The 27,885-nt window shown below is 42.1% G+C and overlaps 1 protein-coding gene across 2 annotated transcripts in view; it reads left to right on the top strand.

Annotated features, from left to right (window-relative positions):
* Positions 1-807: 807 nt before the first annotated feature.
* Positions 808-27,885, top strand: part of nectin3a (nectin cell adhesion molecule 3a) — a 32,117-nt gene continuing 5,039 nt past the window's right edge. The window contains exons 1-5 of one of the 2 annotated variants that reach the window (XM_076735063.1): positions 808-1,057; positions 17,229-17,579; positions 21,793-22,092; positions 23,866-23,983; positions 25,842-25,993. In XM_076735063.1, coding sequence (XP_076591178.1) covers positions 856-1,057; positions 17,229-17,579; positions 21,793-22,092; positions 23,866-23,983; positions 25,842-25,993 — 1,123 coding nt within the window. In that variant the 5' untranslated portion in view covers positions 808-855. The remainder of the gene's footprint in view (positions 1,058-17,228; positions 17,580-21,792; positions 22,093-23,865; positions 23,984-25,841; positions 25,994-27,885) is intronic. The other variant, XM_076735064.1, reaches the window with a different exon arrangement.

Raw genomic sequence — 27,885 nt, 5'->3', positions numbered from 1 at the left:
CTCCCTGAGGTTTTGGGGCCTTTAGGGCAGCTGCTTCCTTCCAGCCTTGGTCCACTCCAATGCTTTGAAGAAGTCTCATGAAAGGCAGTCCTGTAGCCAATGTTAAAACTACAACAACAACAACAACAACAACAACTACTACTACTACTACTACTACTACTACTACTAGAACCATATCATGTTTGCTACTACCAGTGATGGAACAACTACTACCAGTGGTAGAATATGAGAACATGAATATGTAATATGTATCTTCATGTCATGCAACTTAATACTTTTGACACTTGAAGTATATTTTGCTAATATACACAAGTCATATTTTCTTGTAACAGAGTATTTTTGCAATGTGGTATTGTTACTCTTACTCAAATAAAGCATCTGAATAATTTCAACAGTGACTAATACTGTAATACTGTACTGTAATCCAGGCTAACTACCACAAGCCTACTCTAGTATAGTCCCAGTTACAGATCCTATAAAATGTATTCACCTCTATTGGAAGTTTTCATGTTTTGCTTTTGTTTTTGTTTGTTTGTTGTTCTGCACTGAATTAGAGAGTTTTTTTTTTTACTCTAACCCATGAAAATAGTACTTTTCATAGTACTATACTACTGCTGGTACCCCAGCCACTACCACCAAATTACCTCAACTAATTCTATTATCATATTACTGTATAAGCAGGCTTACACCTCAGAAGTGCCCACTGTTGAAATGGGGCACATCAAATCAAACCGGGATGACGGGGACCGTGTGCGTGCGCCTGTGCGTGCGTGCGTGCGTGCGTGCGTGCGTGGGCTACGTGTGTTTGTGTTTGTCGTCCCGCAAAAGTGGTACAGCCCACGCGGATCGGTCGCTATGGAGAGCAGCTCCCCAGGAGCGCGGGCCAGCCAGAGAGAGCAGGGACGCGCGAGGAGCAGGGAGGACGGATCCGGGAGTGCGAGAGCGCACAAGCAGACAGGAATCATGGAGAAAAGATCACCGCTCAGGAGGACTTTCCCATCTCACGTTAACGGACTGCGACTTTTCACGGCTCTTCTCAGCCTGTACGGACTTACCTGTGAGTTATCGCCTCTTTTTTTTTGTCATTCTGCTACTTTTGAGGCGACTGAGGGAAGTTGCAGCGGAGCTTCTCGATGCCTCTACCGTTAGTCACCGATACAAAAACGCCAAAACCGGCTAACGCTCGCTGTGTTGAAGTGGGCTGTGTTCCGTTCAAAGCCAGCTAGCTTTATTCGAGCTAGCGGTTCTTGTCTGCGGACAGTTATCCCAACATTACGTCGGTGGCGAAGTAGCTGCTCAGTTCACCGTTAGCCAAACCTCGTTTTTGTCGTGTTGTCCTATTTGCCATTTGAGGACAACTTCTTAAGGTTACTAACAATAGTTTATGTTAACTTAAGCTACGTAAAGCAACTGCTAGTTACACACAAGCTAACTCAATTAGATTTTCAGTCGAAGTGAGTCCACTCGGGCAGGAGATAAGTTCAGGCTCAGCGCTGATTTGATGGTAATTATGCGCACATTTTCCAGCTAACCTTACTTCCAGTATGTCACGTCTTGACTTAGCTTGCATTGCTCGGGCAGTTGGGGTGGGGGGGACATACCGGCTGCTTTCTCTCCCTCTCTGAGGGCTGTGAGCACTGAGGAGCAGCAGTGATTCGTGGTGTCCAAAAATAGCAACGAAATGGAGTATTCAGGGTGTCACTTATGGTGAGCACAGAGGAGCTCCTTTGTGAAAAGTTTGCCAAGTGGTTGGACACAGATGGGGGGTAAACGTTATGTGATACAGGAGATGAGAGGCAGCGCAGACCTCCGCTTTGGGCGTGAGGGGTGGCAGGGGAAATGAAGACATATTTCAGGAGAGGCACTGCAGTCGCAGAGTCTCTGGAAGTATTGACCTGCAGTTGGGCTGCATGCCAGCCGGAGCACCTTCCAGTCACTATACTGTCCCGAGTAGTGCAGCTGGGGGGCTTTGCTGTACCCCCAGTCCTGAGCTGGGATTACAATACACGACAAAGGAAGAGACAAACAAGGATGGATTCTTAAGTAAATACTGCCCAGGAATGCACCATTTGTTTTTCCTGAATGCAAGGGCAGTAAAAGCGTCTCAGATATGCCATTGTAGCAGTTTCTAAAACGACCATAAAACCTTTCCTGCATTGCTATCTTAAAGAAATGACATACTCCCAGAGCTGCCACTGGCCACCGTATCAATGCATGGCTGCAAGTAATGATTATTTTTATTGCTCCTTTAATAATCTCTTGGTGTGTAAACCACCAGCAGATGCTGAAGCATGTCCATCCCAGTTTCCCAGAAGCCAAGGAGACGTCTTCAAAATGTTTTGTTTTATTCAGCAGCATGTATTCTTAAAAATGAATTATTTGATTATTAAAATATTTGGTAATTCATCTTCTGTTTTGTGACTAATCGATCAACTAATACTTACAGCTCTTATCAGTGATACTGATAGCGATATTTGACAGTTTAAGATCTTCATTAATGTTATATTGATGTTTGTACTAAGTGGTACATTTTACAGTAAAAAAAACAATCTTAGTGCTCATTAGTGGACAAACTATGTAATGGAGACAGTGTTTCTAAACGGCCTCAAGCATATTTTTGCCGTTTGTGTACTGCATGTACTATACTGTACTTTCTTCATATGTATCGGTGGACACATTTCCAGAATAAGACAACAGTGGCTGATACGTCATCCATATTCATCTGTTGAGCTCTAGCATGTGTCTCTTTAGTTGCTGCCAGTGTCATCGCTATCATGCTCACATACACACACACAGTCGTCTTCATACCATACTTTTTCTGTCTCTAACCACAAAACACTGGTTCATAAATCAACACAGGGAACTGATAAACAACGCAGTGTTGCGAACTAAGCTGATTAGCTTCCAAGCATGTGTCGTTTGGTGCCATGTGTGCAGGTTTTCGGTCCAACGAGTCACCTCGGCAGCCAAATTGACTGATTATTAACACAGAGGACACCCTAGCCAGCAAAAGGTTAGTTTTGGTGTTGTGTTTGGAGCAAAAATTTGTGCAGGTTTTTGACTCTCAATAACATATGGTTGGAGTCCATGTGGCCTTGGCCTACTGTTGTCTGTTTAGCAGAGCACAAGTGTGCAGGGGGGCTTTGTGACAAAAACAGCATTGGTGCCAATTTCCTTCACTGTGTCATTTCCAGATTCTCTGTAGTGTAGACGGCCTTGTGAGGAGGGGATTCGGTCTAGGCGTGGCTACAGACTGTGAGGTCGGTAATTGAAGACCGTAGTTTTGAGGTTTCTTCTCTTGGGGCCACATGATTCATAATCTAAATAAATAATGTAGTAATGGAGCCACCTAAATTATAGACTGAAACAGAAATAGATTTGAGCAGTGCACAGACTGAGCAGATTTGGTCCTTATAGAGGTTGTATGCTTCAGTGGCTATTAAACAGACAGTATGTAATTTCTGGCGTTACAGGTCTCTCAATCAAATCAATGAAAACAGAAGATGTAGCTTGATGACGTCGTAACGCGGGATTATGGGAGTTGTGGTCTTCACGGTTAAATATGTATAACATACGATATACACTTTAATATTACATATTATGTCTTTAACTGACAGCAAGATGTAGCCAAGAAAGTGGGATTGTCATTGAAAATATTTATTCAGATAGCTTCAGCTTTGTCACCACATGGCATAAAGCAGATCAGATCAAGCCTTTTTTTGATTGTCTAACTTAATGCCATTGTCAGTCTAAACATTAAATTTGTGTTATAGATGCAGAGATATAGTTACACACCTACCTATCAAGCTTTTTGTGGAAAAGGTGATGTTTTAACAAGACAAAAAACTTTCTGTCACGATGAATTTTACTTGATACTTTTACATTTTTTCTTCTAAAAATAATGATTGGTCAACTTTAAGCATGACTTAGCACATAAGACAGCTTGTGATCCACTGACTAAATATGTGCACAGATGCCAACGTTTTGCTGATTCCTGGTGTTAATTATCCACACTGGTAATTTGGTAGTGAGATTATATATGTAAGGACGATTTGAAAGAAAGTTCAAAAATTTTGGATGCACATCTGTGGCTCACAGCTGTAGCATTCATCTGATCCTCTCATTTGATCTTAAATCTCAGTTGTGAAGCAGCAGACTGAAAAGTCCTAATCACATTGAATGCATGTAGTGTTTTCTTTTTGAAGGGAGGCCATCAGCAGATGAGCTGGCTGCTTTATTGTGGAACACGGAGGCTGTGTGTGTGGGGTTCAGGGAGCAGGCTGTGGTCACCAGCTTCTGTTGACTCCACCCTTTGCTTCCTCTTCCCCGACAGATGTGACTGACTGTCAGAGGCTTTGTATGGCAAGCCGCTCCCTGGTGGTCCATTAGTAAATTCAAAGCTGTAACCCCCAGTTTTAGCTTAACCCTGGACTTGATTACTCTCAGCCCACTGCTTTCACAAGTCCATTTAGAGCTGCCTGCACTTGTTCTAACCTGAATTACCCTGACTAAATGTGCTGTATATTATACTTTATAACAGGGGCTCTGAAAATGGCACCAATTTCCATTCATTTCAGTGAAAGTTACTTGCTCAACATATACACCAAAACAGTTCCTCCCTTCATTTGCTTCAGTGTTGAGTGTCCAACTGCATGTACACATTAGCGTCATGTAGACTTAACACTGAGATGATATCAGATTCAGGTTAAAATATCTTTTCTTACCTCTTTGCAGCTTGAGGTGTTTGGTCAACGGGTTTACAGGCATCTTAGCATTTTACCGTAACCAGGCATAACCATTTTTAATCTTATGCTTAGAGGGATAAAGCTGGCAATTTTCTGTATGTTTCTTATTGTCAACAAATCCCATGAAAACAATTAACTGATTCTACTAACAAGTATTGTCTGTGCAGCTTGAGTCTGATTATTCCTCAATTGTTAAAAACAGTGAGCCACAGTATTGCAATTGGTCAAATGCTGGAGGCATAAATACTAGCTAGCTCACCAAATGTGAGGTAATGGTTGCCAACAAAGGCGCTAAACAACGTTTGCTAAAAACATTACAGTGTCCAACTGAAGTGGGCTTGGGGCTGAGTGCCACAGACAGGGCAGGCAAGGTGGAAAGCATTGAGAGGCAGACTAACTCTTTGTTCAATTTGGTCTTGCCCTGGGATTTAATGATAATGACACAAATATAGACTCACGCCATGCCTCAACCTTTAACCCACCCGTCTGGTTTCACGAACCAATCACAGAGCTTCTGGTAGTGTTCATTATTTTGTGTCTACTTCCTCCCCAGACCAACACTGGGAGTTCCCAGTCATTACTAGAGTGCATGGGTAATTAGCCTTTCAAAATTGGGAGGAAAAAGGGGAAACATGCAGAAAATACTTAGAAAATGCTAATATTAGCTATGCTGTTTTTCTCTGTGCGGTAGCTAGTACGCCTTGTCTACTGAATAAATCTCAGATAGACAGGAATTGACTGTTTCGATCACTGCGTCATAGGAAACTGCACCGTATAAATGGCTTCCAGATATTTCCATGGTTAATTACCAACTGTGAATGAACAGAGGGAAACCTTTTAAACCGTTTTTTGCCTGCTGTTTTCAGGAGTCAAGGTTTTTCCCTGAAAGAACAGATAACAACATGTGACTGAGGTTAGGGTCGTTCGGATACACTGTGGCTTCACAGTCCATATTAAAGAGGTATACATGCAGGATGTGCAAAGTCAGCAGCTGAATCCCCCAGGAGAGGAGCGTCGGGGTTATGGGAAACAGGTGTGGCTGCTTTTCACCACTCAGTCTTATTTGTTTCACTCATTCAGCTGTCAGGTGGCTATGATGTTTGGGAAGAGTACACAGTCAGTTGTATCCACTGACACACCCCCTACCACCCAAGTGGGTGATTATTAACACCCACCAGTCAAATACAGGGAAGTGCCCATGGTAGCAACTAAGTTATCAGGAGTGTTGTCTTATTTGCTTGTACACAAAGAAAGGTGACATGTGGTATACTGTAGCTAATAAAAGGAATCTCCTCTTTTTCCGCCAAACACCTGTAGGATGGATCCCCTAGTATTACACCCACATCCTAGTTTTAAGCTCTCTAGCTCAGTGTTTATCTAGAGTGATAATAGACATTTGGCTCCAAATATCTGGAGAATTTCAGCCAGTCAACCACAATACTGGCTTTTGTTAAAGACTGATTTTACATTTTCTGCTCCTGCAAAGTTGGTCTGCTCTTCAATATCTGATAATCTATGCTATACAACTGAATTTAGCAGTGGAAACACAGAAAGTATCAGACTATCTCTATCCCAGAATCACAGGGCCAAAACCATAAGTGAGCAGGAAATGTTCACTGCATGCATTATTTACTATAATGGACTGACATGACTGACAGCCCAAAACTGTTCCTGCAGCACTGAGCGTATAGTGTTAACATTCCTGCAGTTCAGTTGGAAACGCTTGCGTTATTTCAAGCAGACTGCCTGTGACAAAATGATTTGGATATGACGCAGTTGGATTTCACATAAGGTAGTTTTTACTATTTTGTCAGAGAGCTTTTGTCCAAGTTTTCTGGGTTTCAGCAGCCACCCTCTGCCCTCATTTTGTGTGAGATAACATCAGACACCGAAACTAAGGGAAAGAAAGACCTGTCCCCTACCTCAGAGTTCCCTGATTTGGCTTGCAGAGCAGCCCTAGACCTTGATGCAGATATATTGCAGTAATGGCTTAAATAGGATTTTGCACAACTATATCCCTGCTGGTATTCAGCCAAATTATTCTGTATTCCCCTGCCATCCCTGCTACACCCCCCCATGTCCACATTACCTCCATATACTTAAGTTTCATGCTTCTTTTCTAGTTGCAGATGCTCTCTTCTTTTTCACATAGCCTTTAAAGCTGAATACATTTCCCCTCTTTTAAAGCCGTTGACCAAAATAGACTGCAGGTTTTGTTACCATTTAAAACTGATGAAGGAAGGTAGAACATGTATTGTCTGTTTTCAATAGCTAAGGTCCTCTGTCACACCGGTCAAGAGTCATAGATTACCGCTCACTGCTGACAAACATGATCGTTCAATGTAGTTGCTATTTTTTGCCTGCACTTGGATTGCGAAAAGGATCATAACAAAGCAAGTGGCCAGTTCTATTTAGGGCTTAAAAACAATGCTTGAATATCAGACGTTGCATGGATTGCGTTACATCCATGCAGGTTTACTTATCCTACAACCCAGAGCTGTTATACTGACAATAAATGGGGGTACTGCTCCCTTTATGTTTTCAAAATATTTATCTTTTACATCCGAGCTTCATATTATGGGAACACTATGTCAAACCAGACATGTAACCTGAGTCCTGAGAGAGAAAATAAACTTGGATGTTGTCTTACTGACTATTTTTTCAGTCTTTTAGCAAATCTTTGTGCTCTTTACAGTTGTAGGACAAGAGTGTGGATTACATCGCAATATTCCCCTTCAACTGAAGTCTGCACATACTTTTACAGGATGTAGAGAAATATAATGTCATCTTGGACAAAGCAGTTGGCTTAATGTTTTCCATTGGCATGTTGTCAATTACATGTGTTTGTGTCTTGTTGTGAGGTCACTATAGATGTGCTTTAGTCAGCTGTGATTTTTTTTTTTTATTTAGGCACCTAGATCTCCTTGTTCTCACTGTTCAAAGTGGGTGGTAAGGGTGAATCAAGAGTACCACTCTAATCTGTTGCAGAAACGGTGAGAGTATGTGCCGGGAAAAGTGGGTGTGCCGGGAAAATGAACTCCCTCTGACCAGGATAATGCTGCTGAAATGCCACACTGACCAAAGTACTTACTGTTTTTATTGACCACTGGATACACACAGTACAGAGGCTGATTTTTGTTGGACTACTCTGCTTCCTCCCCCTGTTGTGAAGTGGTGATTGCTGACATATGCAGTGATGCTGATTGCTCAAGAATGTCCAAAGCAGCTTCCTCCACCAACGTGTGTCCATATTGTACACTTGTTCATTTCTAGAGACTGTGTTGATGGAGGGATCTGCAGCCAAACTTGGCAACGTTTTGGGTGCCAAAATGAAAAAGACACCTTTATAAGTTAGCCCAAACTAATACTAATACAGACTAATTCCAAAAAATAACTTTATCCTCTAGCAAAACATCTTAAAGGCAGAATGAATAGGATTGGTTGGGTGTGGTTTGTAAACACAATGTTAAAAGTTGTCCCCTTTTCCCCGTCTCAAAAACACCAGAACCATATGTACTCTGAGCATGGTTGCCATAACACAGCCCAGTGTACCACCTGCAGCAACACAATGAGCTTTGTCCGCTTTTGCCTTCTTATATTTGCGTTATGTCGGCACTATGTCTGCCATTTACATAGCTTCCTCTCAGATGCGTTCTTACTATCTGGCACCTGGTCACCATACTGTTTTTATAGAGTCCCACCCTCACACGCTGCACACTATTATTAGCTGGTTGCTACACTAGGAGAGGACAACATGATCTAAAATTTATATCATATTTCTTTTGTTTTTTACGTTGATGGTATTATATCATGGTGTTACAAAAATGAAATGGGTACTCTACTCAAAACGTGACTCTACCTCTTTTCACCCTATGAGAAACATAAGGCTTTTGTATGAAAGAAAAAAAAAGATTTCCCTCCAAATAGGAATAAAAATGAGGTATAGACCTGCGTGTGTTTTGGAAGGGGTAGCTCGCCCCATAATGTAGGTTAATTAGTAAAATATAATGTGATTCATTCTCAGAGTTAGACAAGAGGTAAGATTATGTATCTCAGCAGCATTTATTTGACAGAAAACCCAAAGTTATTATTTAAGTACAACAGTCAGGAGACCACAGGAGATGACTATCAAGTACATTTACAAATGACAGCAACAGACAAACATAGTGGCGCAGCATGCAGTAGAGGGGGCTTTCGTGTAACAACAAAACCAGCTGAGCTTGTGTTGTAGCATGAAGTGTAGAGATAACGTTAGGTCTGGCTTTGTGACACTACAGAAAAGCAATGTAAAAAAAACAGTCACCCGCATCCAACCTACTGCTCTGGTTATTTAATGTGCCTCAAAAGTGGCTTTTTCTTAACTCTCTCCGTATTAAATACACCAACATTGCTCCAGCATGTGGGTCTACAATAGATGCTCCTATCCACATTAGCCACAGATTATGCTAATGTTAGATCCAACAGGCTAACTGGCAAAACGAACAGTAAAGCAACATAAAAATGGCAAAACTTACAGGTTCTAGGTTTGAAGTCAGTATCGATCCATCCTTGAGCTTCAGTTTTGAAATGAATCCTTATTTGCATTGGCCCTCAAAGCACACATCTGGCCGAAGAGTTTTCCAGTTGTTGTGGGGACATTGCCATCAAGTTAATCCACTGGATCCTCACTTACTCAGATGGTAGGAGTAGATGAAGGCTTTTGTGTTGATTGTTGTAGCCAACAACAGAGAATGTGGCGTGCATTGCTCATAATGTCACCTTTCACATCTTTATGTTACTGTTGTTGGGTTATAGCAAGGAAAATAGTAGTTAGGGGATGCAATTGAGTTATTTAACAAATAAAGTTATTCACTGAGCTCCATCTTTGCTCTGTTGCTAATCAAGGAATGGCCAGATAAAGTAATGTATTAAACATAGCGAATAATTTGATGTAACTTCCTGGCCCCATTAGAGGACATAAATAAGATCAGATGCATGCTGGGAAGATCTAGCACTTAAAACAAAGCCTGACCATTTTTCTTGTATCAATAAAAAGGTCTGTAAATATGTTAAAATGGCAATTTTCTAACATAAAGTGGTTTGCTTTTACTCTGTCACTCTGGATAAAACAGTATAATTATGTATAAAAATAGCAGTGTATTGTTCACCGCCCACCACTATTCTTCTCTGTTACACCAAAACATATTGCAAATCTTTGCACATTCCCAGATAACACTAGTCCAGTGGGTGTAGCCGACATGTGACAGTCACTGACATTATGTAGATCGCTTGAAAAAAACAAAACAAACAAAAAAAAGACATGTTGCTGGTTGTTGGCAGAAACAGGCGTTATACAAGAAATCTAAATTTGGACAATCATGGGAATTATTTTAAAGAAAAACAGTCCAATTCCCTTTGGGGTCTCTGTGGCATGTGGGAAACTGTTTCCATAATGGTAGATCGGCCTAATGAAAGTACAGTAGCCCATTTAGACCCAGTCGAGGGCAGTGGAGTCTGTGATTAGTACACAACCCATTCGCTCCCACCCACCACCACCACTCCCCAACAAGGGAGCCTGATCTATTTCTGTCCTAATGACTGAAAATTGAGCTTGGTTTTATATGATTTCTTATCAGGAAATGGCAATATTTATCAAAGGAGAGTGATGTGTTGAAAACATGTCTAAAAACGATGCATAATTCTTGACTGAAGCGGTTGGTATGGCTCATTGTTGAATTTATACTTGAGCATTGTTAAGGGGAGTCCTGTGAGGAAAAGGGTATTACTCGTCTATTCACGAAAAACTGTATGGGAACACAGTTGTTGGTAGAGTCTTTGCAGTGGGGCTGTTGGCCCATAGGTGTCAAAGCTGGGCAAATTGCCAGTTTTACATATATGAGTTCATCATACAAGTTCATCATTTATTGTCACAAAGGCTAATGTAGAGGGTTGGACGTCCAATTATCACAGCGTAGCCTGTCTATGCTGCCTTTATGTGGCTTGATGGTAGGTTTCAGTGGATGCTGTGAATAATTTACTAAAATCAATTAAATAGATACTAGGTCAACCATAAAACACCACTTGTTCTGAAAGTGTAGAAGCTTTGCTTGTCTTTGCCTGGTATCTGGCTAATTGCCTTATATAGTAAATGTCTAAACATTCATTCATGGCTGTCAACTACTGAGACAAGATAAATGTGTTTTGAGAACACTCAGCTATCTGCAAAAGGACAGGAGCAGTAGGGTTGCAGCTGATGAGCTAGCAGACCCTGACATGAACAACATTTCTGCCCCAGTGCAATTTTCAACACTGCTGCAGAGCGCTGGTGAGTGCAGTGCAGCCTCCGTTAACATCAACATGTTAGGGATGTCATACACTTAAGCTCTAATTGAGAAAGACTCTCTTTGTTGCCTCTCCTCTTGAAAAGCAAACCTCCGAAATTAAGTTACTTATTCACACAGCAGATGGAAAAATGCCTCTCCTTGCCTTCTGTGACCATCTGTGACTTTTTTTCAATAGTCTTCTTTGTTCCAAAATTGCACATTTTGTTATACATTTTCTATGTGCATGGAAAAATAACACTGCTGTCCTTCTCCGAATCCATAGCACTGTGTGCACATGCTGACATACCTCAAACCCCCACAACAAACAATAACAAATCCCACACAATAAGACAGGATGCTGTAGGAGTGTTTGTATTGCTTCGATACACAGTGGCAGACATTGTCCTTCACAAGTTTTACTGCATAGCTGTAGTTGACTCTATGAGAGGTTGTAACCCGTCCTGACATTTTGCATGTCAACATTATTGATCTTTTTCTTATAAGCATGGATCTTTAATCAAATGCGACCTGGATGAGAAGGGCACTTAAGTCCACATTGCTATGGGGGAGCAATGAGAAAAAGGTTTTGAAGAGGACAGTGACATGTGAAAGAGGCCCGCCTGCCTCCGTTTTAAAGGCCTGTCAGCCTGTGTTTGTCTCCACCATGAATTAGCCCACTGAAAAAGCCTCACGCCCTCACAGGATACAATGCTAGGAAGGAAGGGGGTAGATTACAGCTGGTGTAAGAAATAATGTTTTCTTCACACTGCACAAATAATTCTTACGATAAAGACATGCCATAAAACAAGCAATTCACCACTTGGCCTATCCTGTCTCTAACTTATTGAGACAGAGTTACACGCCTCACAATAATGAAGCAGGGGGCCTGTGTTAGGCATAAAGGCATTGTCTGAGTTTTTTTTTTTCCCCTCGTCACCTCTTTAGAGAGAAACAATACCAAACAAATGGCTTCATGCTGCCTATTGACTTCTTTGAGTTTGCAGTGTTTAAAGGCACAGATGAAAATACAGGCCCCAGTGGGTTTTGTTGATAAAATTTACAAGTGCTGTTGAAAATTCTCAGCTGTTACAATTTTAGTCCATTTTATACAAATTACCCACCTGCGGCTGCTGTCGGACACAAGCACTGGGGGTCTCTTTTGAATTGCCTTTCTCATGTTTCTTTGATTTTTCTTTCTTTTTTTTTTTTTTTTTTTGGTCTTTTTACTTAATTTACCTACTTACTTTTTTCACTTAGACGGCTTGGGTTGGGTCAGGAACAGTTGCTGCTATGGACTGAAGCCCGTTGAGACGTTATGAGTGACTATTTTATGACTATATCTAATAGTCATTTTTAATCCATATTCATAGATCCATTTGGATGCTTTGTGTGAGGTTGGCAGAGTTCGCCAATGCAGCTTTCAAAAGCATGTTAATGAACTTTTTTTAAATGTGACCTTGAGAGTAAGATGGAAGTTTAATAGTCAGCTAATGTTGCCATTGGGCTATAGTAGACTAAGGGACTTCAGTGCCCTTAAGGAGTATGAGGCACTGCGCTCGTTAAACAGTGATGAGGCACTGCCCCTCATACTCACTCTTGAAATTCTCCAAAGCGGAGAAGGGAGTGAGGACTACGCTAGGTTGACGAGGAGAATGGCAAGGATAGCAAAACAGGCCTTCCAGCAGTTTGAAGTTTAAACTTTCTTCTTTGCTTTTTGATGAGGGGCGTGTAAAGATTTTGTTTATTTTGATAAGACCACCGAAAAATCTCTCATGTGACATCATCAGATGGGCAAACAGCTTTGCAGCAGTCGGCTAACAGTCCAGACCAGGAGAAGGTGTCTCAACCAAATAGCAGTTAAATATGTATATTTATTTCTATTTAAATGCTCTGTACAGGGTAATTCTGGTTTGTTACTTCTTATTACTACCTAGTTCACCTGTGACCGACCATGCTTGTTGTAGTAGTGCATGTCCACAGCTTTTTCGTGCAATGTGGGATCATTACTAATGTTACAGGTATGCTGACTCTCAGTTCTTCCTCCAAATAGTGTTGTAGATTATGTGGCTAAACTGTTTGCTACTTTACAACCTGTGTGATGGTGTGACCGCTAATGTATTTTGCCCTGTTGGACTTGGACTTGTTGTAGCAATGTTATATATTTTAAAACGCCAGTAGTTAGTTTAGTGAGAACATAAATTCTGCACGTCAGCGTAAACGGCAGAATTGATGGCCAAAGGTGCAAAAGAATAATCATGTTGAAAAAAACTGAATGATTATAAAAGCAGACATTATAAAGTCTGCACAAATCAACCATCCTGCATGCTGTCCATGTGCTCAGCAGCTAACTTGGTGGTCCGAACCACTGTCAGACTGTCATTTCCTGCCATGTATTAATATGAGTTTGTAAAAATGATTGACCCACCCCAGTCACATTTTTATGTCCTCACATAGTTCACACTGTTGTTAAAGTCTTTTCTTCGGTCCATCTCCCTCCTGTGCTTCTTCTCAATAACTGCCCTATTTCTTTCTTTCTGTCCTTATTCATCCTTGCCTCACTATATTCATTTCTGAATGCTGAGCACTCAGTTTCCTTTTGCTTTAGTCCTAAACCACACTCCCTCCTGCACAGATCTCATGTCTGCATTCTTCTCCTGTGAGGTCTTCAGATCAGTCCCTTCTGAGTGCTGCTTGACATGATAATCTATGCATGGAGTTTGTCTACATGAACATGACATATTGTCTATTTTGCTGCTGCTTGTAAATGTTTCTGGCCTTGCATCCTGCTTGTCTCACACAGCTCTGACATGCACTGCAGGCTTCCTTGTGAGGATCTGAAGCCAGGAGACAGCCTCCTCTGCGGAGGTCAGGGCCGAAGCTGGGTCAGGTCTGAGTAGGTGGAGATTTTGGCTCATCGAGTGGCCGACGTGGAATGTTTGAGCCGGTTGCCAGGCAAAGAGGAAGGTTTTGATTTACCATTGCGTCTCTCGAGCAGCTTGTCGCAATTAGTGATGTCAGGAGGGAAAGAAACAAATATGAAGCACTTCTTCAAAGGGCAAACATATCCTTCCCATGAGTTCATTCTTTCCTTGGGTTTCTCAAGGAAAAGGGGCAAAAGTGCAGCCTGTTTCTCCTCGGTCAAATTAGGGTTTGCAGGCCAGGGTTCTTCCTGTTCTCTGGTGCAGGGTGTCACACTTTGAGTTGACTAAGTGGGTTGCGAAGTATCCAAACAGTGACACAGCATAAAGATGATTACCAAAATGTAGTGGTGGTCCATGTTTATCCTTTTAAAATCCTGAGCCGTATTTGTTTACTGGTTCAGATGGATAGCCAGCAATGAAACTAGTGACAGCTCTGGCTGTGCCTTAGCTCTGTAGCAGTACACCTATTTCCTTGATGAAACAACATGGCAGCTTTGTTTAACACATTGTTTACATTTCATTTGCCTGCAGTATTTTAGATAATATTTCGCGGTGCTCTAGTTTGTGAGTCCTGGCTGTGTGCTTCATGGTACAGCTAGCAGTGCCAAGTTTCCCCACTCTCCTCCTGGCTGTAGGTATCCCATGCAGAGGCCATCTGTCTCCTCCCTTAATGGTAAGGGTGGAGTCCTCTTTAAGCACTTCCCCCCTTTCTCTCCCTCCTTTCCTACTTACTCCCAAATGCTTACTGTAAAACAAACAGCATAGCATGGAGGGAGTCTGGTTTCTTTGTATGCTTTGACAGGCTGGAAAGCTGACACACTGAGACAGACAAACTACGTACGGTAGCAGTTGGAGTGTCGTGTCAGGTAGCTGTAGTATGTAGAGCATGTTAGGGAGAAGCCTTGTGTGAGACACGTGTCTGCATGTATCAACGCAATGTCATGCATGCCAAGCATGTTAGTTTACTGCTCAGACAACTAGAGCTGCAGGACAATTTTTATCAGCCTACCATCTGTATTCTTGTACCAGGTATGGATATATATTTGCAAGCATTTATTTCACTGCCAAGCTTTTATCATGGAAATTGATATTTTATCAGGCAGAACAACTGAGTTGCAGTAGTAAGGTAGCAACAAACAGCTGTTGTGTCATCTCAGATGACCCTGATTCTCCCCCACAGCAGTGCACCCACAGGGCGCAATGCAAGCACAGGGTAACACATGCACTGCAGCGCACTGTGGGCTTGTTTCAGACCAGATCAAGATTTAGTGGTTTACGATGTAAATGGATCCCTAAATTATCTTGGAGAAATGAAATAATAATCCAGAGTGACTTTCCAAAGTGTCCCTTCAAGTGAATGACATACAAGGCAGACAAAGTTAAATGCTTTAGGTTAATAGGTTAAAAGCCTAAAATACAGTGCAGAACTGTGCGATATTAGTTTACACAGTAAGGGAGGAAACATAAGGAAAATATTTTGAAAATGTGGGTCAGCAGAGAAGAAAAACAAACAGGAAAGCCCAAGTATTATAGCGCAGCATGACACTTCACAACACAATGTAGCATACATTTAGGACTCAGCAGCCATTCAAACAAAATGCCTGACTCTTACACACATGGCCACACTCTTATTCCTTATTTTGGAGGAGAGAAACTCTTTTGTGTGTATATGTGTGTGTGTGTGTAATCACTAAAATTATAGGGGACGTAATGGAGCACGGGGAGCCTCAGCCTCCTTTGGCTTTATTCCTCACAAACCAAGATAGCATTGCTGTGGCTTACCACTTACATTCATGCCAAAGACTCAAAATACCAGCCAGTGGACCACTTTTATAAGCTTTACTCCATACACATCCGAGACTACGTACAAAGTAGAAATTTATGACTCCCAAATTTAGCTTACTCTCATTGCAACCGTGTCAAGAAAACTGAATATTTTGAATGAAATCGGCTTTTTGTATTTCATCTGTGAAGCAAACATTCTCCCAAGGTTTAGTGTGGAGCTACTCTGCCGTCCACTTTTGAATTTGTAAAGCCTCTTAAAAATGGTTCTATCAGTGACTCATTTGTGTGATTATACTCACAAAAAAAACAGAACGAAGCTGGATTTTTTTCCGTTCAGAGCTATGACCATAACCTGTAATTTAGGATTTATTTCCGGTGAGTTTTCCAAGATACTGCATTCATTCCCACTGAGCTGCTTGTTTTTTGTTTTCTATTGCTACATCCCAGTAGCACATCTATCAACTGTGGCATGCTTATTACTGTCCATACGGCATGCACGTCACACGCTCTTCACTGTTGGTTTCTCAAAGTTTAAGTGTGAGTTGTTTTTTTTCTTCTGTGGCCACTCAAGCATTTGTTGTGTCTTTCTTGGCTTTCAGGAATTGCAGCATTAAAATGACCGTTAATGTTCAAACCAAGTGTACATGTTGCGTTCGTTTTAAAAAAAAACTGATGCAAAAAAAGCTGTGGTGGGCTTCAAGTCAAATTAAGAGCCTCATAAAAAGAGGGGATAAAACCGTCAAATTGCTTGTTTTGTTTCATCTCCTTCCAGAGGTTTTTTTTCCTGTTTAAAAGGTGCCCAGATGATTAGCAAGAAGGACCGTCTGAGTGTCCTGCGGTGAAAGTGTGTTGCTTATTAAGAGGCAAAGCAAGGCACTCAGACTAACACAGATGAAGTCTGGTCGCTTTTTTTTAACCTCAGGAAAACACGTCTGAAGCAAACAATGGCTGTTAATGAGACTATGGGAAGACTGGTAATGTTGGTAATGAGTGAGAGGCGTGAATGCATGATATATTGTACTGCAGTTTGTGGAACACACTGGCAACAACACCACGTGCACAAGTCGTGACAATTTCTGTGTAATCTCACATGTGAGTGGGGGAGAGTTGTGTCTCAGTACTGTAGGTATATGCTAATATCCCGTTTCCCAGCATTAACACTGATCAGTACTCCAGAAAAGCAATTTTCTCCACACCAGCTCCCTGGATTGGCAAATCCCAGCTACTGTACTTTGAATTCTAATCTTGTCTGGTGATAGCACGTCTTCTTCTGTGGTGTTACAGCTGTCATGCTGAATGAGGAAAAACTTACTGTTTGACAAATTGAATCTAGATTTGAATTCACAGACAATTTTCTTCCACCGCTAGACTCCAGAGAACAAAACTTTTAATTTCTGAATCCAGCGCAGTGACATTGTCATGAGCAATGCATTTTTACAACTGGATTAAATCTTATCTCTCTCCTTTTCTCTCAGCAGGTGTGAGCGGTAACCAGGTGGTTGTTCCTGAGAAAGTGAATGCTGTGCTGGGGAAGAACATCACACTGAGCTGCAGAATAGAAGTGGGCTCCAACCTCAGTCTCACACAGAGCTCCTGGGAGCGTCGTCTTCCTTCAGGCACCATTACCCTGGCAGTGTTCAACCCAGAGTTTGGGATCTCAGTCTCTCAGGAGTATGCCAAACGCGTCTCATTTGTTTCCCCTTCTGTACGAGATGCTACCATTACCATTGGAGGAGCCAGCTTTGCAGATATTGGGTCCTACATCTGCAAAGTGGCAACATTTCCCCTGGGCAATACCCAAGCATCAACCTTTGTTAATGTATTAGGTAAAGTAGAGCTCTGCCATGTACTTTTTCAATGTATTAAGTGATTTCTTCATGCTGTTCTTGAATCTTACTTTTCAAAGCAAGGACATTGTTGATTGTGATTAAGCAAAGCTTAGGTGGCCTTTGAAGCTACCTAGCTTAAATTACTACCTGGACAGAGACCATGTAAACAGAAATCCCTATAGGAATCTGCAGCTGTGTAGGAGCTGCTGTGGTGTGGTCCCAATCATCTCAGTGTCACTCACTGTGAAAAACTGCTAAGTCAGGTTTAAATTAGTTTCACTGAGTCTCCATAATGTTATCCGTAAGTCCATTTACATTCTCCACACAAATGGAACATATTAACACTTGTATGGAGTATGCAGACTCTCTCCTCATGTAGCAACCATGTACACAGAGTGCAAGGAAGTTCAGTCACAACTTGATGCAACTAGTTGCATGCAGCAACAACTTAATTGCAGGGTGTGATACAGAGTGAGTCTCAGGACGTTCAGTTGCATTTAAACAAGCTGCATGAAAAAGTTTCATTTGTTGCACTGGTCTTATAACTGCAATGTGCAGTCATTTCCCTGGAGGCAGTGAGGGTTATTGTTAGTTCTGCCCTCTTTACCCTTTGTCACTAATTATGAAATCATACCTCAGGCTGAGTAATTGGCATTGAGGAAACAGATGATTAACTTCAATTGTCAGTGTAAAAAATTAAAAGACACTGTACTCATGGGTGTCTGCATGTTTAACATGACCACAGTTTGTAATAAATACCCCCCAAATCAATAAGAATCAATACAGCATTACACACTATACCTAAATCTGTTTATTTATTGCATCTTTTAGGAACATGGAAAACTTACATTTAAATGGAAATTCTCATTGCCATCTTTCTTGTTTTCCCTAAGTATTGCGTACATACAGTGCATATTCGAGTGTACACATATATTGCACACTGTATGGACACATAACTTCTCTGAGGAGCGTGACCGTTGAACTTTGTCTGTGGTCAGCGTATGTTTCAAAGCCCTAAATGGGCAGTTGGATTGCACTCAGGCAGAGCTGAGAGTAGGAGATTGCACTGTAGGCAGTAGTTTCTTGTCTCCCTCCGGAGAGTGAAGGAGACTGATGACTAATGAGTGGTACATTAAGTGCTGCTGTGACAGCCACAGTGTCTGGGACCTCACAGAGTTCAGCTGCACCTTGCTCTCTTCCCTCAGCAGCTTCTGGGGCATGGCTCATACAAACACACACGTGCACACCCATATACAAATACATGCTTAGGCCTACTTTACAATTCAGATGTAATTATGGTGTAATTATGGAGGAGACGTATGTTCTTCGCAATTTGATGCATGTCGTATTGGAATGAGGTTATCCCATAGGGTATTTTTCTTCGAGAGGGCACAACACAATTACAAGACCTAAAGTCAGCAGATTCAACTTCCCAAGGCAGCGATGAAGCGTAGCCTCTTCATCTGTGCCTCATTTCAGGTTGACTTGTACTTGTTTCACGAGGCTGTTTTGCTGTATATGTAGACAATATACCTGTGTTGAACCCGAGTTTTTGCAGTGCTTGTTGTATTTGTTTCAACTTACACATGCCTTTTCTTACTTACAGCTCAAAATTCCCAGCCCTGGTTTATGTTTATACTTTGAGGTTTATGAGAGAGCACTTGACCTCATTTCCATTCCTATCAAATTAACTAAAAAAGGCTCAAACCCATAAATAATAGACCTAAGTCACGGCACGCTGATGATTAACAGGTGCAGTGGACACTGACTTAATTTCAAACCTTACACTCTTGACACAGACCTCGTCTTGTTTTTAGTCAGTATCATGAGACACTCAGCACACAATATTTGTTTTGGCCCAAAACTTTCTCCCTTTCTTTCTTCATCCTTATGTCTGGAACTTGTCACTGAAAATGCCGAAGCATTTCAGGAACAGTTCAACGGGAACTGCGCTACAGTATGTGAGCCAAAAGTCTCCACCAGTAAGCAACAGGAAGGAAGCAGGGGAGGAAAATATGACACATGAAGTGAATGAATTAGAATGACCCTTTGTTTGAAAGTGCTGACAGGTGAATAGGAAATTTAATGAACAGTAATTGCCGTGCTTAAAAACAAAACATTCACACACGTTAAGTTGGCACGGCAGATTTTACTGATACTGCAGCAGATTTCTTTTTAACTTTGTAAGCTGAACTTCATATTTGAGCTTCGTCCTCCAGCCATGAACTGCATTCTTTTATGTTTAAAGCCGTCTGTTCATCTATGTGGTCAATAATGCAGCGGTTTTTTGCTGAGTCATGAGATTGAGAAGTCACCCCCACAGAGAGATGCCTAAAGTTGCTTACTCATTGAAGCCAAAAACCAGTGTCATAGTTTTTCTGTGGTGAAAAATGTTTCATTTCTCCTTTCAATCTATTCACATGCTGCTGGATTTTCCCCAGTTTAGGGCTCATAAAGCTAAACTTTCCTACACATTGCTATATGTCCTACATCTTTTCTTGCTCTGTTAACTATCCGCTAATGAGGCCCACGTTAGCTCACAGCTGACTTGCAGATAATTTCATTGATCTTATTGCTTGCCATGTGTGGCTTCATTTGCACAGTGAATTGTGGTTGTTTTGCTTCACAAACCTGCTTTTGGTGCTTGACAGCATTTAATCTTCATCTTAGCTCTAACTGTTTGCATCACAGCATCCAAAATCTGAAACAGAAGTACTGGCTATAGATCATCCTACCTCTTTCTATGGGTTCCCATTGTGACGTCAGTGTTTGGTGTGCATATGTGGATCAGTGTGTATGTGGGTGGGAAAGGGCAAATGAAGCCAGTTTTGCTGAAGGGAAATCGTTACCCTTTCCCCTAAAGCATTTCCACTCAGCCAAAGCGTTCCCCTCCCTTCCTGACAGCAACTCCAAATTAACACGTCTCTCTGATTTAGTTATTGTGAAGCTTCAGCCAGCTCGCCTCTTAACATAGAGTGGCTACTGTTTATAGTCAGAGGCATGTAAAGAGAGGCAGAGTGAAGAATGTGAGGTGGATCCCCGCCCCTGCTCTGGGTACAGGAGACGCCAGGTTTTATTTTCGGACAAGGGGGTGGGGGGTGCCAAGAGTTATTTAAATGTGTTGTTGGACCTCCTGCTCGGCTTCGGGAAGGAGAAGGGTGGCAGATGTCTTAAAGGTGATGGCCTTGTCTCGTGGATTAGGCTGATATGTGCCCCCACGTGCCGCCTTTAAAACTGTCACCATTGCCATCGCAGTAAGTGGAGCAGCTGTTAGTGTTGTTTTAAGAGGGACGGAGACGGAGGAGGTGGTACTCTGCAAGACGAAGAAGAAATGGACGAAGGAGAGAAATTCTAGCAATGGAAAAAGGAAATGTTAACTTGTATAACCCGTGTAGCCAGTTTACTTCACCTCCCCTCCATTGTGTTCTCACCTCCCTCAGCAGAGTGTCTCTTTTATTTGGACTGTCCTGTTTTGTCTCTTGTCTCGCTGAATTTTCCCATGTGTCATTTCTGACAGATTGTGATTATTAAACAGGGCCCCATATGTGTTTTTAGGCCAGTGCAGCATAAGATAAACTGTTTGTCCAACAGGTAGAGGGTTGTGTTATTCAGGTCACATCCCTCTTGCATGGATCTGTTTTGCCTCTCGGATCTGAAAATCCTCGTTACGTCTAAACCTCCAGTTATTCTCCAGGAGCTGGTATAACATTACTCCAGCTCTACAGTGCTGAGAAGTGCACAGTAACTTAGCTCCTTATCTTCCAGTACAACACAGTCAAATACAAACACACCACAGTCATTACTGTCAGCAGCCCCTGATTCTGCAATTTCAAGGGTTTTTCCCCACCCTCATATTCATACTTCAGGCATTGATATGCTTTGCTGCAGCCATACAGTGGGACCAGTAAATCACCCTTCCTCAAGCACACCATACTATGTTTGACACACAACAATAAAGACAGCTGTGTCTCCACTGAAATGCCTTCATATGATTGAATAGCATGGTTCATCAATTTTTAATGCATATAATATGTGGAATGGAAGAAGTCAATCTGCTCTCTCTGTATACTCAGTGTACTAAAGCCACTTCCTTCTGTCTATACACTATATGATGGACATTATTTATTCATGTACATACACAGAAAGATCAGTATTCATTTTGTAATCTTTTCTCCATGCTCTCTGCCTCTCCTCTTCTTTTTTAACACAGTGGAGCCAAAGGTCTATGTATCCGCTGGCCCTACAGCTCTGCTGGATGGTGGGAACGAGTCTCTGGTGGCCACCTGCATAGCGGAGCGTGGCCGTCCTGCTGCTGAGGTTTTCTGGGAGACGGAGCTGTATGGACGAAGCGAGAAGCAAAGTCAGGATGAGCCCAATGGCACCAGCACCACACATGTGCGCTACATGTGGCAACCGCAGAGCTACGCCCAGGGGAAGACGCTTACTTGTGTTGTGCGCCATCCAGCCCTGCAAACAGAGTTTCGCATACCTTACATACTAAATGTTCAGTGTAAGTGCTGAGTTTTAAGACCTCTTTAATTTCTGTGCCGCGTCTTCTATTGACTGTTTTTCAGATATTCGTTCGGTTTCAGATTCAGTTTGTCTTCAGATATATGTAGCTAAAAAAATACTTTCCCCAATGTAATGAAATGGAAATAATGAAAGGAGCACGTAACAATGCAGCAAATCCTTTGGAGACAGTAATTACAGTTGCAGTTTTTGGACTCCTGGGCAAGAAAGATGTGTGTGTGTGTGTGTTTTGCACACAGATTGCCTAAAAACACATCCGTGAGCCACATCATTACACTGGGTGACAATGAACATGGGCGCTGTAGTTTACTTTGAGTCAGTCCCACATATGCTGTCCTGCTGCAGTAAATACTCACTAGCTCACTAAATCTGCGGTCCCCATCAAATGTACTATTTACCCCTGTTTCAGTAATGTTTGCTAACAGAAATATAGAATATCTGCAGCCTTAAGTTCCACCTCAAAAAGTTACTCTGAACGGGTTTGTGGCATCATCCTGTCACCATCTTTCAGCAGCTTCACTAATTTGCCTCTGATCATCGCCGCCTTGGGTTGAGTTTAGTATTGTGGCTGCTCAATTTATTCTTTAAAGTTATGCAGTTTATTGAAATTTTATTCATTGTCGTCACGTTTTAATTTAGTTTTGAATGTCCACTTTTGTCAAAAGGATGTAAAAGGTGGATAATCTTGGTCATTGCATGTAGCAGAGTAATGATTATTATAGCTCTAATTGTGCAGGCACAGTACTATATCTTATTGATGTTTACCCACACTGATGGCTTGATTTATAAATAGCCTGCTCGCAACCTTTCCTTCCTCAGCCGTAAAGGGGCCATTTAAGAGTCATCTTAGTGCTGTAATCATTAATGCGTACTTCCTTGGCGAGAACTAAGGGTACTAAGGGTTAGCCTGTGTTTGGACTGTATGAGTGCAGGCTAATGAAGGTATTTTATGAAATATTGATCAGGCCTCAGCACCAACACAAGTAGCAGGCGGCTGCAGGGGGCAGTGGATGGAGATGTGGAAAACCCAAGGTTAATACAGGAAGAAAGAGGCTTTCCAGCTCAATAAATCATGTCAAATGCAGAGGCAAGGGATTTTAAGTGCAAAAGAAGCACAATTTCAGCGTTGAGCTGCGCAAAAAGGGTCAGTGGACACGGCGAGCCGAGGCATCTTCCTGTGTGCTGTAATGAGTTCCGCATTTGTCCACCAGAGAAATCAAAATGAAGAATTGGATATCCAAGTCAGTGTTTGCAATGTTTTATTACAGTGGCATGTGCTGGGCTTCATTTAGGCATCCTCCTGCCTCCCTTTGTTTTTTCTTTGTCATGATGAGGCAGTGGAGTTTATTATTAGCTGCAGTACATCTACTGTCTGTGTGAGTCTGTCATTTCTAACTTTCCACCAACCCAGGGTCATTTGTTTGTTTTCTTGGCTCTCATTCACCAGCAGATGCTGTACCCTGCTACACTCCTGCACAGCCTTTGTTTTTGTCATCGCTCACTACTGTGCTTATAATGCACACTTTGTTCCTGGAAAAGCTCATTTGTTGTCAGGCTGCTGGGATCGCAATGACTGATTATTGAGTCCTAGTCTTTTACCCCTTGAAATGAAAATAAAATACGTTTTGGTCAGCAGAACCAACCTTAGGTGTTAAAAGAATAATGCAGCCTTAATAAAAAATGCTTCATAAATGATTTGTTCTTTGTAAATGATGCACATTTTTAACATAATAACCTATGTTTTGTTTTACAGTTGCACCAATTGTATCGATAATAGGAATTGACAAAAATTGGCATGTGGGTCAAGAAAATGTGAAGTTCACCTGTGGTGCCAAAGCCAACCCACCCGCCCATCACTTTGCATGGATCAGGTCAGTATCCACAAAAGCTGCCTTCCTGTGGAAAAACTATCTGATCAAATCTGATTGATTGATGTGATAGCTGATAGATTTTGGTTGATTTTTACCCGACAGGTGAGGATAGGTGGAAAGAATGTCGCTCCAGTGAGAGTAAGAAGAACCCCTATGGCTTAATGCCGAAACAAATGCAGAAGTGCATTAAGATGCAGATTCTCTCATGGTGGCTCCGTGCAGGCTCCAAAAAAAAACCTCACTGTATAGAAGTGAAGGAGAGAAGTCCAAACTTCTCATCGGAAATAGATGGTCACACATTTTCCAAGGTTTCAGTCGATAATTATATTCCTCTAAGGGTCAGGGTATGCTCAAAAATGACTACTTCCGACCACGTCAGATGGCAAAAGGGTTTAGCTGTTCAGCCACGCTCAAAGAGGAGTGAAAAGACATCATAAGAAATAGTTGTGTGAAGAATGAAAAAAGAAAGCTTGGAGAGGTGTCCAAACCCTGTTTACTTAGCCCGTTACAGCTGGCCAATCAAAGCGTGAAGTGGGTGTGAATGTCAGATTGTTGGTTTCGGAAAGTTGGAGAAATTGTCGGACACAGTTTAATGCTTTTGGGATTTCCAAAGCCATTCAACAAGCAGTCCTGATGAAACACGATCATGATTAAGGTGTTTCTTGGCTGAAGTTTTGCTTGTGGCACTCTTCCCTGTTTCTCAATCGGGACTTTGGGGGTCATTGAGATGATGCTTGGTGTTGCAGTCCGAAAGTCCACCTTTTAGGCCACAATATCTCAAAACAACCTGCGACATTCTGTCCAATATGTCATCCCTCTCTGCCCCAATTTCAGGGGACACAACTGTTATTTCCTCTGCAGACCTCAGTGGTGTCAGAGTGCAGTCAGTTGTTAAAAGGTACATTCAGAACTCGTAAACTTTGGGAAAACTTTTGCTCTTTATCTTCGGGTTGTCAGCCGCTAATGTGAAGTTACATAACACGATCTGAAACACTGAAAAAGCCATTGTAGAATGTAAATAATGGAAGCCAGACTCCACTGTTTGTTCTTTTTAGTCTGGACAAGCTAATAGTTCAGAACGTGCTCAGGTAAAATCTCACTCAATCAGCACTTTGGTGGCTGCAACAGCACATTTTGACAGAACGTAGCCTGTTGCTTCAATAAGTGATAATTTTGAAGTTTGTTGTAGTGAACATGTTTGTTGAGTAGCTGATATTTTAGTAAATACCACATGCCTGCTGCTCAGTCCAGTTGCATAACTCCAAACCAGGTTTAAACAAAATTATATTAAGCAGCAAAGTGAAGAAGCCTCAGTCTATAAATTGGCTGTGGAGGCCGGACACTAGAGCTGTGGAATGGCCTGCTGCACCCATCGGGACTCCCTGCTATAAATAAAAGATTCCAAATGATTCATGCATCAGAACAACACTGGCCTATTGGCAGCTCTTTGTCATCATCTTGCTTTGAAAACAAGAAATACGGTCTCATTTGAGCTGACAGTACCAGTAAAGTCTAGACAGCCAAGCTCTTTATTTTCTTCTTTTCTTCTTTCTTTTTTTTCTTTCGCCCTGACATTGAAACCTTGTGTTCAGAAAAGCTTTTCCCCTCGACTGATGGAGGTGCAGTCAGCTTAAATTACTGCAGTCATGTGATTGTATAATAGTTACAGCAGGCCTACCAGTCAATGCAACCAGCAGGACTGTGACGTCATTGCAAGTCATGTAGAGGTTTTTCAATTATACTTATGTCTCTGAAACATATGGTGATAAAATAACATGAACTTTGAGTCTTTGCATGCAGGTCTGTGTATGATGTAATGCGCACGGTGAGATTTCTGTAATGTTTCATTTTCGCACAGGTTGGATGGATTGATGCCCGAGGGCGTTGAGATCTCGAACAATAGCTTTGCTTTCACTCGCCCGTTGGAGCGCAATGACTCTGGAGTGTACCGCTGTGAAGTGATGAACGACATCGGTCTCCGCAGTCAAGATGTAAACCTCTGGGTACAAGGTACGTTTTGACTTTTTCTCCCAATTTCTTGAAGTGCTATTGGATGTTTTATCAGCCATCTGCTTCCTTAAACAAGTTAACATCTGAGGTTAAAAGAGGAAACCTTTTGTGCCTTTTGACATTCCTCATGCCTCTCTGCTCTAAGATTCTTCTCTCAGAGCGATCAGCCCTCAGTTCAACACTTCTAACAGAGCTTAGCCTCCATATATTTGTCCCAGCCCAGATCCACTTTCACACATTCCTGGCAACAGAGGAGCACGGAGTGCAGATAAAGAGTATCAGTACCAAACATTTCCACTGTTGTGGTTTTGGCAACATTAGATTTCTCAGATAAGGAAGAGAGCGTTTACCCCTGCTGGTTCAGCAAAGTGTGCACCCATGTAACCTTTTCCTTTGTTTTGTTTAAGGTCAGGTTTCACAGCGGGACATAATGAATTGTGTTCACAGATTTGCTGTACACAGAAGTATGTGTGTGTACTCCCTAAAGTTTGTTATTCAACAGTATATTGTGCTCTTAAAGCTGTTGTGTATGAAACATGATCAGGTTATTTAGTTTAACTCAAAACTTCACAGATGAAATCTAATAGCCAGAGAGGGGACTTCCCTGAATCATCGAAAGGGGTTTCCCTACATTTGGATTTGTTAAACGCTTTTGATTCATTGACTTAAATCTCAGTCAGAAAAGTCAGAGGATACTGAACGACTCCCATCTGCTTCCTCTGTCTCTCCGTGGTTTATTACTGGAGTTCATCATTGTAAAGTCAGGGCGTGGATCCTGAGAACTCTGCATTTCTTTTTATTTTCACTTCTCCTCTGCTCCTTTTAATCCTTTTCCAAACAAAGCAACTGCTGCTTTTGGACACGTACTCCGCTAACACACACACAGTCCTTTTGGTTTCTCACTGTCAAGAGGAAAGTGCTGGAGAAGCTCCAAAAAAGGCTGTCAGACTCCATCTGTGTACAGGCCTGGTTTGGAGTCCCGCTCCAAACGAAAGCACAGCTGACATCCTGTCCAGGACGGACTTGCACTGGGCAATTATCTTGCTTCTCTTGTCAAATATTAAGACTTGGGCATGCGGCCTCTCACTTCCCTCCCCTGTGGAGATGGCCAGGTTGAGCTCAGCTATATTCCCTCCCCCTCCAGGGCTGCTTGGTGTAGCTGTTTCATATTCCCAGTTGTCTGTGCAGCCTTGTGGTTTTTGGCTGCTCGTCACCCAGATGATCAGCTACATCGCTGCAGATGCTCGTAACCTACATGAGGTTAAAATGTAGCGCTGCAGGGTGGGATTGATGACTGATGAAGGAGACGAGTGCCAGTATATCAGTTCACTGACCTTGATCTGTCTTTATTATCCTCATGCTTTTACTTTACCCCCGGTCCTTTGGGCTCACACATGGGGTGTAATTGCAGGTAATTAGATTCTTACTCAGTTCCACAAATTGTAGAAATCATTATAGCTCTACAGGGAATCCGGTTTTGATAACTCTTGCCTAAAAACCTCCTGGAGATGCAGACCTCTATTAGTGCGAGTCATATTGCTCCGTCAGGCCTTTGATGTGCCTGTGCAGAGATCGACTGGTGGTATCAGGCTGCTCTTAGCCCCAGAGGCTGGAGGTCAAAATGGAGACACTTATCCTGACCTTGAGCTCCACACAGCCCTTTTTTTTTTCTCCGACTCTGGCTGCTATCACAAACGCCGGCCACTGGAGGACAAATCAGATGCAGGAACCTCACATCGATCACACAGTGTTTCATCTTCTCACATGACTTCCCCACAGCAGGGTTTAGAAGGAAAGGGGGAGAGCCAATCACGCTCACGCAGATGCTCGTGAGTGCATGTCCTCTGTGCTCCGTTCCCTCTCTGTCTTTCTCTCATGCACACGCACAACGA

The sequence above is a fragment of the Chaetodon auriga genome, chromosome 7 (assembly GCF_051107435.1).
Source record: "Chaetodon auriga isolate fChaAug3 chromosome 7, fChaAug3.hap1, whole genome shotgun sequence".
NCBI classification, from domain to species: Eukaryota; Metazoa; Chordata; class Actinopteri; order Chaetodontiformes; family Chaetodontidae; genus Chaetodon; species Chaetodon auriga.
The sequence above is the reverse complement of the archived record's forward strand: the minus strand, read 5'-3'. Positions and strand labels throughout refer to the sequence as shown.